This window comes from Mustela nivalis, assembly GCF_964662115.1.
Source record: "Mustela nivalis genome assembly, contig: HAP1_SCAFFOLD_1829, whole genome shotgun sequence".
NCBI lineage: Eukaryota > Metazoa > Chordata > Mammalia > Carnivora > Mustelidae > Mustela > Mustela nivalis.
Genome location: NW_028134835.1, coordinates 21,446 through 33,062, shown reverse-complemented (window position 1 = coordinate 33,062; position 11,617 = coordinate 21,446). Strand labels below are relative to the sequence as shown.

At 38.1% G+C, this 11,617-nt stretch overlaps 1 protein-coding gene across 4 annotated transcripts in view; it reads right to left on the bottom strand.

Annotated features, from left to right (window-relative positions):
- Nucleotides 1-1,422: 1,422 nt before the first annotated feature.
- Nucleotides 1,423-11,617, bottom strand: part of LOC309858084 (ankyrin repeat domain-containing protein 26-like) — a 31,047-nt gene continuing 20,852 nt past the window's right edge. For 2 of the 4 annotated variants that reach the window (XM_082750771.1, XM_082750772.1), the window contains exons 6-7: nt 3,047-3,092; nt 1,425-1,951 (exon numbers count right to left, since the gene is read on the bottom strand). In XM_082750771.1, coding sequence (XP_082606897.1) covers nt 1,812-1,951; nt 3,047-3,092 — 186 coding nt within the window. In that variant the 3' untranslated portion in view covers nt 1,425-1,811. Of the gene's footprint in view, nt 1,952-2,987; nt 3,093-8,032; nt 8,129-11,617 lie in introns of all 4 variants that reach the window. The other 2 variants (XR_014308034.1, XR_014308035.1) reach the window with 2 other exon arrangements.

Below are 11,617 nucleotides of genomic sequence, written 5' to 3'. Positions count from 1 at the left end.
TGGCTGCAGAGCCTAAATAAGTTCCCCCTTGGCTGCTGGCAGAGCAGGTTCTAAGTCGCGGTCCCTGGGGATATAAGATCTTTTGCTTGTACCCAAAGCCAAGGCAGTGGCAGCTGTCTGGGCAGCTCCAGACCACCAGAGAGGTTCCAAGCAGCAATAGCACACTGAGATTTTCCCGCTGGCCCAGGCTGGGAGTGCCTGGTCTTTCTGCATCTAAGAGCGCCCGGCTTGCTTGCACACACCAATTTTTTCAGGGGAGACTGTGGGTCGCCCATGGGTCTCAGGCTCTGAGAATGGGGTGCAGGTCCTAAAGCACCAGGCTGGGCCCTCCACAAACCTCTCTGGGGGGAGAGTTTGGTCTGAAACAATGGCGCATATCAAAGAGCACTGGCTGGGCCCTCCATGAACCTCTCTGGGGGGAGTTTGGTCTGAAACAATGGTGGGTATCAAAGAGCACTGGCTGGGCCTTTGTATCTCTCTCAGGGGAGTATCTCAGACTCTATAGCAGGGTTTCAGCATTCTGCCTCCCAGTGTGGCTCCCATCCCCTCACAGGAAATGGACCCCAGGGTTCTCAGGTGCCCTGGCGTTTTAGGGACCAAGAGCTGGTTTCTCCTCCCCACTCTCTCTGCCTTAGAACCAGTGGAGGCAGTCTTGGGACTGGGGACTTAAGCCCCTGTCCCTAGCAACCCCGATTCCAACAATTTCCCCCCACAATTCTTTGCTCTTTTGGAGTGCTTTCAACCAGTCTCTAAGTTAATGCTGGACCCCAGATGCAGGGCACTCTTGCTTGATTGGGGTATTACTTTCCAACCAGTCGCCTCTGGTGGCTCCCTCCCCCTTTTGTTTATCTTCCCATATCAGTCCAACTTTCCCACTCAGCTTTATCTGCCCACTGGCGTCTTCTGCCCCTGTAGAGATCCAGACGTGTATAATTCTGATCTCAGGCTGATTTCATGGGTGATCAGAGTTCTATGGTAGGTAATCAGCTCACTTTGGGGTACAGGCTGAAAAGACACCTCTTCCTACTTCCCCGCCATTATGTCCCCCTCTTCCTTGTGATTTTAATAACACTTTCTTTTATAGCTTATTATAAAAATATAATATGGAATACATATAACAAACAAAACACAGGCTAATTAACTGTTTTTGTAAAAGTTAGTTTTCTCGTCAATAGCAGACTAGTACTCAAGTGCCTGGGGAGTCGAAAGTTATTCACATATTACTGACTGCAAATGGTCAGTGCCCTTAACCCCTGCAATTATTCAAGGGTCAACTGTACGAGAATTGTCTGATTGACAAGGTTGTACAGTAGTTATGTGGAATGTACTGATTTGTAGGATATAAATGCTATGGGAATCAGGCATAATTTAACAATTGTCTTGCAAATGGTTCTGGGGTAAAAGTTATTTTTTTCCTCTAATTTTAAGACTCTCTGTCTTAAAATTAATGTCTGTCTAAATCTCTAGGTTCATATGTAGTAATAAAAATTGGAAAATACCAAAAAGTTATCAATTAACATGACTGAAGTATTCATGAAAACTTGGTTGGTTGGGTGCTGTTTAGAAAGCTGGCATTTGGGCAGCCTGAAGCATGTAAAACCCAATAATGCTGATTTCCATATTAAAAAAAATCTGTTTAAATGTTAATTAGCTACCAAGAAACATAGCTTAAAATATTATATAAACTTTCATTACACACATGATCCAAAAATATTTTCCTTTAAGAAAGATTTGTGCATATCATCCATTTAATAGGAAACTATTAAAATGTTTTATAACCATCCAGAAAATAAATTTCTACTATTTATGTTTCAGATGCTATACTTTTTCTTCAGAAACTCTGAGTACTCTCTGTGTGATTTCAGTACGTCATCACAATTTATATGTCTTTCAAAAGTAGATTCTAAAGAGGTGGCCTCACCAGATGAGCCTGATTCCAATACAGCAAAACCTGAAAAGAAAAAGAATTACAGTCTTTATCTAAAATACTTCATTCTTAACTAAATGTTAGTAAAAAAAAAAAAAAACAAAGTTGAAGTCTTATGAGTGTTATGAAGAATGAAAAACATCTAATACAGCTACAATATAAAATACAAGATTACTTTTAAATATATTTTGCTCACAGTTGCCCACTGAGGTAATTGCTATTGTGGATAAATATCAGAGCTTCTGTTTTTCTCATTACAAGATGATAACAGAGCCCACCCGTGAACAATCATGTACAACAGACTGAAAAATCAAACAGGCAATTTTCAGAGTTGAACAGAAGAACACACAGAAGGAAAATCCTAGTTTTCTATGAATATTGTCTGCTTTTTGGTGGAGGGGATATGTAAGCTGATATCTGAAGGACAGGGAAGAAGCATGCCACGTGGAGGGAAGACGCATTTACAAAGAACATATACAGAGAGTGTGGAAGAACACTTGTGGCATTGCAAGTAGTCAATGCTGAAGAGGTGCAAGAGCAAAGCAGCAGAGTAGGGTAAATGTTAGCGGTAAAGAAGGCTGAAAAAGCTGACAAGAACCAAACTGATTTGGGTGTTTTTATTCCATGTATGGAGCTTGGAATTTTACCCAATGGCAAAAGGTAAATCAATGACAAAATCAACGGCTGGATGTTTAAATGTCACCTGTCAAGTAAAGGTCATTTGAACCATAATTGCTTAACTAAGTATCACCTAAGACAAGACTGCTTTTTTCTTTTTTTAATTTTGGTTTTATATCATTAGCAGAAACAAGGATTTAAGAAAGCCCGCATATTCAGGTTCACAGTTCCAGAGGGATGGCAGAAGTGAAGGAAGATTACAGCTTGAAATAACAGATAAATAGACATTTGGAGATTTTTTTTTAAGTCTGAAAAACGATGACTAAATGAGGAATAAGTATGTTCCTCATTATGTTTATGTTTTATATTTTTATTAGATATATATTTAAAAAATTAATATAGTACCTATTGTTATCCAAACAATAGAAAACAATGGATTTACCATTCATAGGATATTTCAGAAATCAATGACCATCTTAATTCGGAAATTTGGCAACATACCTTCTTCTAGTTCTCTAGTTATATTTTTTTCCAACTCCTGCTGCATCTGAAATAAGTCAAATATTTATAATGTTCAAGTTAAACAAGACACATAATTGTAGGAATTATATATAGCTTATGAAATGTGAACTTAAAATAGCACTATTAGAGACTAAAATTAAGTTAGGGATTGCTTAAATAGAAAGATAATCACATAAATAAAATAAATCCCTACTTATTTTAATCTTAGGTAACGGAAGAAAGAGATGTAACACTATTTAGAGAAATCTGATAAAAAGTACAAGTAATATTGGTCTATTAAATATATATAATTTCTGGGAGAAGAGGAATATGGCAGAGGCATAGGGGGCCATAGTTTTGTCCAGTCCCTGGAATTCAGCTAGATAGCTTTCAAATCATTCTGAACACCTGTGAACTCAACCTGAGATCTGAGAAAAGAACTGTTCTAATTCTACAAATAGAAAAGTGACCACATTCTGCAAGGTAGGAGGTGTGGGATGGAGAAATGAATCGAAGGGGATACATGGGAAGATAAACTGTTGGGGGGGATGCATAAACTGCTTATCAGAAAGTGATACAGCAGTGGTGTGAAACAGGAACTTTTATAAGTCTAATCCGGTGAGGGACATCCCTGCTTGAAAAGCACTCAGGTGGAGAAGTGGGGTAGAATCCTAGGTAGAACTGCCTGATCTCAGGATCCCCAGGGTCACACAGAATGGGGTGCCTGAGTATGGGAGAGTTCCCAGGAGTTTCAGCAGGGAAGCCAGCTGCAATCAAAGAGCAGAGGAGGGGGCTTTCAGCTCAGTGTTTCCATTAATCACAAACCCCAGCCCATTGGGTAACCACTCTCAGAACAGGGCCAAACATGCAGAAGAACCAGGGCAAGACCTCCTCCTTCCCCCAGAGGACTGGCATGAATGCAGCCACAGGAGACTGCAAAGTTTAGAAACTCCAAAGGGGGTTGCATGGCTGAGATAAAAATGTTCAAAGCCTGGGTGTACACAGAGTGCATACAGAAACCAGGGAGACGAGAGTGATTGACAGCTCCTCTGTGAGGGCACACTGAAGAGTGGAGGGTGCCTGCTTTCAGCTCTAGGGCTGGACACTGGGAGGCTCACATTTTCATTCTAATCCTCTCAAGCAGTGTGGAAAACCGTCAGGGAACGAAAGCCACAAAGAGGAATCTGGAGGCCCTAAATTAGCCTGGACCCCTGGCAAGGGCAGTGCAATACCATCAGGGCAAGGACCTCTGAGAATTAGCACAACAGGCCCCTCCCCCAGAAAATCAGCAAGAACTTCCCGCTAAGATCAAGTTTAAGGAATCACAGACAACTGCAAAACTCTAGTGCTGGGGGAAAATACTATATAGAATCCATGGCTCCTTAAACTTTCAAGTTTAATTTTCTTTATCTTTTTCCATTTCAATGAATTTCTCATTTTATCAACTCAGGTTTTTTAAACATTTTTAATTGTAATTTTTATAGTTACATTCTATCCTTTCATAGTGCTTAACTTTATTTTCGCATATATATATTTTTTCTTTCTTTACAATTTTGGGATGTAGTTTCCTCTAAGAAACAGACCAAAATATACCCAAATCTAGTGTATTGCTCTATTCTCATCATCTGATTATATTCTCACTTTTTAAATTTTTATTTTATTTATTTATTTATTTTGGTTTATAGAGATTATAGAGATTTGGTTGATAGAGATTATATTTCTCTGGGGTTGTTGTTGTTATTTTAGTATTTTGTTCTCTTCATTTTCTATTCTTCTCTAGACAGAATGACTAGATGGAAAAACTCACCTGAAATAAGAGAACAGGAGGTACTACTGACTGTCAGTGACCTAATCAGTATGGATATAACTAAGATGGCAGAATTAGAGTTTAGGATAGCAAGTATAAAAATACTAGCTGGGCTTGAACAAAGCACAAAGGACACTGGAGAATCTTCTTCTGGAGAAATAAAAGAACAAAAATATTACCAAGTTGAAATCAAAAGGTTATTAAGGGGATGCAATAAAAAAAATGGAAGCTCTACTTCTGGAAACAATATGGAGGTTCTCCAAGAAGTTAAAAATATGACCCAGTAATTGTACTGCAAGGTATTTTCCCCAAAGATGCAAACATACTGATCTGAAGGGGCACCTGGACACCAATGTTTATAGAAGCAATCTCCACAATAGACTAACTGGGGAAACAGCCCAAATGTCCATCAACAGATGAATGGATAAAGAAGATGTGGCTACCAGGCGCCTGGGTGGCTCAGTGGGTTAAGAAGATGTGGGATATTGCAAATGGAATATTACAAAGCCATCAAAAAGGATAAACTCAACAATTTACATTGATGTGGATGGAAACGGAGGGTATTATACTGAGTGAAATAAGTCAATCACAGAACGACAATTATCATATTGTTTCATACATAGGGGGAATATAAGAAAAAGTGCATAGAATCATAGTGGAAGGGTGGGAAAACTAAATGGAAGAAATCAAAGAGGGAGACAAATCATGAGAGACTCTTAACTATTGGAAACAGACGTTTGCTGAAGGGGAGGTGGGATGGGGGTAGGGGTAATTGGGTGATGGGCATGAAGGAGGGCATGTGATGTGTAGAGCACTGGGTATTACATACAACAGATGGTTAACTGAACACTATATCTGAAACATATATCATATATCAGCTAATTGAATAGAAATTCTAAAAAATTCATCACGTACATAATGGGTAATGGAGAAATAAAACCCTACTTATCTTTTACAGACTTACTGAGCTATAATTAACTAATAAATATTAGCTATTTCAAATTTTAAAAATTGGAGGCTCTAACTGCTAGGATAAATGACACAGAAAGGAGAAGTAGTGACAAAGAAGACAAAATGATGGAGAATAAAGAAGTTGAGAAAAGAAGAGAGGTAAACAATTACTGGATCAGTAATTCAAGGGGAGGGGAGAATTCAAGAGATAAGTGATACTATAAAGCAAAACAATATTAGAATAACAGGGATCCCAGAAGAGGAGGAAAGTGGGTGTGGAAGAAGGTGTACCTGAGAAATTACAGCAGAGAACCTCCATAATCCGGGGAAGAAAAAAGTCATTCAAATCCAGGAGGCACAGAGAACCCCCTTCAATTTCAATAAGAATAGGCCAACACCTTGATATAGAGTAGTGAAGTTTGCAAATTTCAGAGACAAAGAGAAAATCCAGAAAGCAGCTCAGGACATGCCAGAAAGGACTGGCATGGTATAGTCAGGGTGCTAAACCAGAAGAATATGCAGCCAAGAATATGTTACCAGCAAGGCTGTCATTCAAAGTAGAAGGAGAGATAAAGAGTTCCCAGGACAGACAGAAATTAAAAAAATTGTGACCACCACACCAGCCCTTCAAGAAATACTAAAGGGAATCCTGCAAGCAAAGAGAGAGACCCAAAGTGTCATAGACCAGAAAGGAATAGAGACAATATACAGAAACAATGACATTACAGGTAATACAATGGCACTCAATTCATATCTTTCGATAGTTAGCCTGAAAGTGAATGGGCCACATTCCCCAATCAAAAGACACAAGGTATCAGATTGGATAAAAAAGCAAAGACCCATCAATATGGTGTCTGCAAGAGACTCATTTTAGACACAATAACACCTCCAGATTGAGAGTGAGGGTGTGGAAAACCATTTACTGTGCTAATGGACATCAAAAGAAAGCTGGGGTGGCAATCCTTTTATCAAATTAGATTTTAAGCCAAAGGCCGTCATAAGAGATGTGGAAGGACGCTATCATAATTAAAGGGTCTCTCCAAAAAGAAGATCTAACAATTGTCAAGATTTATGCACCTAACATGGGAGCAGCCAATTACATAAGCCAACTAATAACAAAATTAAAGAAACACATCGAGCATGATACAATAAATAGTAGGGGACTTTTACACCTCACTCACTGCAATAGACAGGTCATCTAAGCAGATCAACAAGGGCACAAGGGCTTTGAATGACACACTGGACCAGATGGACTTCACAGATATATTCAGAGCATTCCATCTTAAAGCCACAGAATACACATTCTTCTCCAGTGCACATGGAGCTTTCTCCAAAAGAGATCACATACTGGGTCACAAATCAGGTCTCAACCAGTACCAAAAGTCTGTGATCATTCCCTGCATATTTCCAGACCACAGTCCTTGAAACTTGAACTCAATCACAAGAGGAAATTTGGGAAAAATTAAAAAACATGGACGCTAAAGAGCATCCTATTAAAGAATGTTCATGGGTCAACCAGGAAATTAACAAACAAGTAAAAGAATTCATGGAAACAAAGGAAAATGAATACACAACTGCTCAAAATCTTTGGGATGCAGCCAAGGCAGCCCTGAAGAGGGAAGTATAGAGTGATACAAGCCTTTCTCAAGAAACAAGAAAGGTCCTAAATACACAACCTAACCTTCCACCTACAGGAACTGGAGAAACAACAGCAAAGAAAGCCTAAATCTGGCAGGAGAAGAGAATTAATAATGACCAGAGCAGAAAGCAAAGAAATAGAAACCAAAAGTACAGTAGAATATAGCAACAAAATTAGGAGCTGGCTCTTTGAAAGAAGTAATAAGATCGATAAACCCCTGAGAAGACTTGGCAAAAAGAAAAGAGAAAGGACCGAAATTAATAAAATCATGAATGAAAGAAGAGAGATCACAACCAACACCAAGGAAACACAAACAATTTTAAGAATGTATAATAAACAACTATTTGCCAACAAATTAGACAATCTGGAAGAAATGGTAAGAGAAAAACCTGGACAGTTCAACCAAACATTTAAAAAGGAATTAATACCTATTCTTCTGAAGCTGTCTCAAAAAATAAAAACGACAGAAAACTTCCAAACTCTTTCTATGAGGCCAGCATTACCTTGATCCCCAAACCAGACAAAACCCCAACAAAAAGGAGAATTACAGGCCAATATTGCTGATGAACACGGATGCAAAAATTCTCACCAAGATACTAGCCAACAGGATCCAACAGTACATTGAAAGGATTATTCACCGTGACCAAGTAGGATTTATTCCTGGTCTGCAAGGGTGGTTCAACATCTGCAAATCAATCAGTGTGACACAATACATTAATAAAAGAAAGGATAAGAACCATATGATACTCTCAATAGATGCAGAAAAACCACCCGACAAAGTACAGCTTCCCTTCTTGATTAAAACTATTCATGGTTCAGGGATAGAGGGAACATACCTCAATATCATAAAAGCCATCTACAAAAAGCCCACAGTGAGTATCATTTTTAATGGGGAAAAACTGAGAGCTTTACCCTTAAGGTCAGGGACACGGCAGGGATGACCACTCTCACCACTGTTGTTCAACTAGTACTGGAAATCCTAGCCTCAGCAATCAGACAACAAAAAGAAATAAAGGCATCTGAATCAGCAAGAAGTCAAACTCTCACTCCTCACAGATTATGTGATACTCTACGTGGAAAACTCAAAAGACTCCATCCAAAAATTGTTAGAAGTTCTACAGGAATTCAGCAAAGTGGCAGGATATAAAATCAATGCACAGAAATCAGTTGCATTTCTATACACCGACAATGAGATAGAAGAAAGAGAAATTAAGGAGTCAAAGCCCCTTACAATTGCACCAAAAACCATTAAGATACCTAGGAATAAACCCAAACAAAGAGGCAAGGGATTGGTACTTTGAAAACTATAGAACACTCATGAGAGAAACTGAGGAAGACCCAAAGAAATAGCAAAAACATTCCATGCTCATAGACTGGAAGAACAAATACTGTGAAAATGTCTATGCTTCCCAGAGCAATTTATACATTCAACACAATCCCTATCAAAATACCATCAACATTTTTTCAGAGCTGGTACAAATATTCCTAAAATTTGTATGGAACCAGAAAAGATCCCAAATGGCCAAAGGAATGTTGAAAAGGTTCACCAAAGCTGGTGGCATCACAATTCCAGACTTCAAGCTCTATGACCAAGCTGTCATCATCAAGACAGTATGGTATTGCCACAAATACACACGCATAGATCAAAGAGCCCAGAAATGGACCCTCAACTCTATGGTCAACTAATCTGTGACAAAGCAGAAAAGAATGTCCAATGGAACAAAAGCCAGTCATTCCAACAAATGGTGTTGGGAAAACTGGACAGCCACAAACAGGAGAATGAAACTGGACCATCTTGTTACATGACACAAAAAAATAAGATTCAAAATGGATGTAAGACGTAAATGTGAGACAGGAACCCATCAAAATCCTAGAAGAGAACACAGGTTGTATTCTCTCTGGCTTTGGCCAAAGCAACTTCTTGCTAGGCACGTCTCCAAAAGCAAGGGAAACAAAGACTTCATCAAGATAAAAAGGTTTTGCATAGCAAAGGAAACAACTGACAACACTAAAAGATGACCTACAGAATGGAAAATGGTATTTGAAATTGACATATCAGATAAGGGGCGAGTATCCAAAATCTATAAAGACTTATCAAACTCAACACCCAAAGAACAATCCAGTCAAGAAATGGGTAGAAGAAATGAACAGACATTTCTCAAAGAAGACACACAAATGGGCAACAGATATGAAAAAATGCTCAGCATCACTTGGCACCAGGGAAATAAATATAAATCAAAAGCACAATGAGATATCACCTCACACCTGTCAGAATGGCTAAAATGAACAAGTCAGGAAACAACAGATGTTGTCAGGCATGCAGAGAAAGCAGAAGCCTCTTACACTGTTGGTGGGAATGTAAACTGGTGCAGGCACTCTGGAAAACAGTATGGTGGTTCCTCAAAGAGCTGAAAATAGAGCTACCCAATGACCCAGCAATTGCACCACTATGTATTTACCCCAAAGATATAAATATATTGATCCAAAGAGGCATCTGCAGCCCAATGTTTATATCAGCAATTTTATTTATTTATTTATTTGAGACAGAATGAGATATAGAGAGCACAAGTGGGAGAAGAGGCAGAGGAAGAGGAAACAGCAGATTCCCCACTTAGCAGACAACCTGCAATGGGGCTCTATCCCAGGACTGAGGAATCATGAGCTAAGCTGAAGGCAGTCACTTAACCAACTAAGCCACCCAGGCACCCCTCGGTACCCTACATTAGACCCCATTTTGAGCATTCAATGAGAGGGTACCTTTTATAAGAAAGCTCTAAGTAAGAAAATTCTAGATGAGAATACTTGTAATATACAGCTGACCCTTGACCAACATGGGTTTGAAGGGTGCAGGTCTACTCTACTTACACATGGACTTTTTTTGATACAGTATTTTAGTGTATTTTCTCAATAACTTTTTTAAATATAGCTTTATTATGAGAACATAGTATATAATACATGTAATGTAAAAAAAAAACTGTGTTAATGAACTATTTATGTTATCAGTAAGGCTTCCAGTCACTAGTAGGCTACTAGTAGTTTAGTTTTTTAGATACCATGCAGAAGTGAAATCATATGGTATATGCCTTTCTTTGCATTATTTCACTTGGCAAAATACTAGGTCTACCAATGTTGTCACAAATGACAAGATCCCATTCTTTTTTATAGCTGAATAAATATTTCATTGTATATGTATCACACATCTTCTTTATCTGTTCATCTATTGATGGACACTGAGGTTGCTTCCATACTTTGGTTATTGTAAATAATGTAAATAATGTTTCAAAAGACATAGGGGTGCACATAACTTTTCAAATTAGTGTTTTTATTTTCTTTGGATAAATACCCAGTAGTGGAATTGCTGAATGGTACTGCATTTCTATTTTTAATTTTTTGAGGAATCATAACACTTTATGACAATAACATTATATTCAGGCCTTATAAAATTAATAATATGACAACATTACTAGACAGCCTTGTAAAATTAATAAATCAATACCACTTGATGGGAGAAACTTTTATTGAAGCAATTTTATAAAGCATTAATAAATAATAGGTAAAATATAAGACACTTTTTTATATGACATGACTTAAGGAATTACCAATGTGATGTTATTGTCTTTTCCTAAATATTTACTTCTGCGACCTTTATTTCGAAGTGAGAACTGTGTTTAGAAGGTGGAAATAGCTTCAAGTCCACTAATAAGGAGAACCCATTTGCAATTTTATTTATACTTTTCCATTTATCCAAAAAATAGGAGGATAAAAAAATTATAAACAGAAAAACAACATGCAATGTATCAGCAAATTTTAATTCAAAGAATTATTAACGAAGGATTTTCTCATAAATGTTAGTTTTCAAACTATGGCTCATAGAAATCTAAGGGTCTCCTGGGACACAGCAGGACTGAGGGACAAGGAAGTCTACAGGTGTAGTCTTATCTCGCATTTAGCTAAACAGCTCTACTTGTCTGTGTTTTATATAATACAGTTTAATGCAAAAAAAAAAAAAAAAGATAAGTTCTATTCTTTGGAAAAAACAATTTTTCCCCAGAGGTATAAAAGTCACTAACTTAGTCAACATCCCTAATTTCACATAAGAGACAAAAAGGCCTCAGAGAGATTGTAGTTTGCCTGAGGTCAAAAAACCACCTAGTTGCAGGCCAGGAATGTGTTT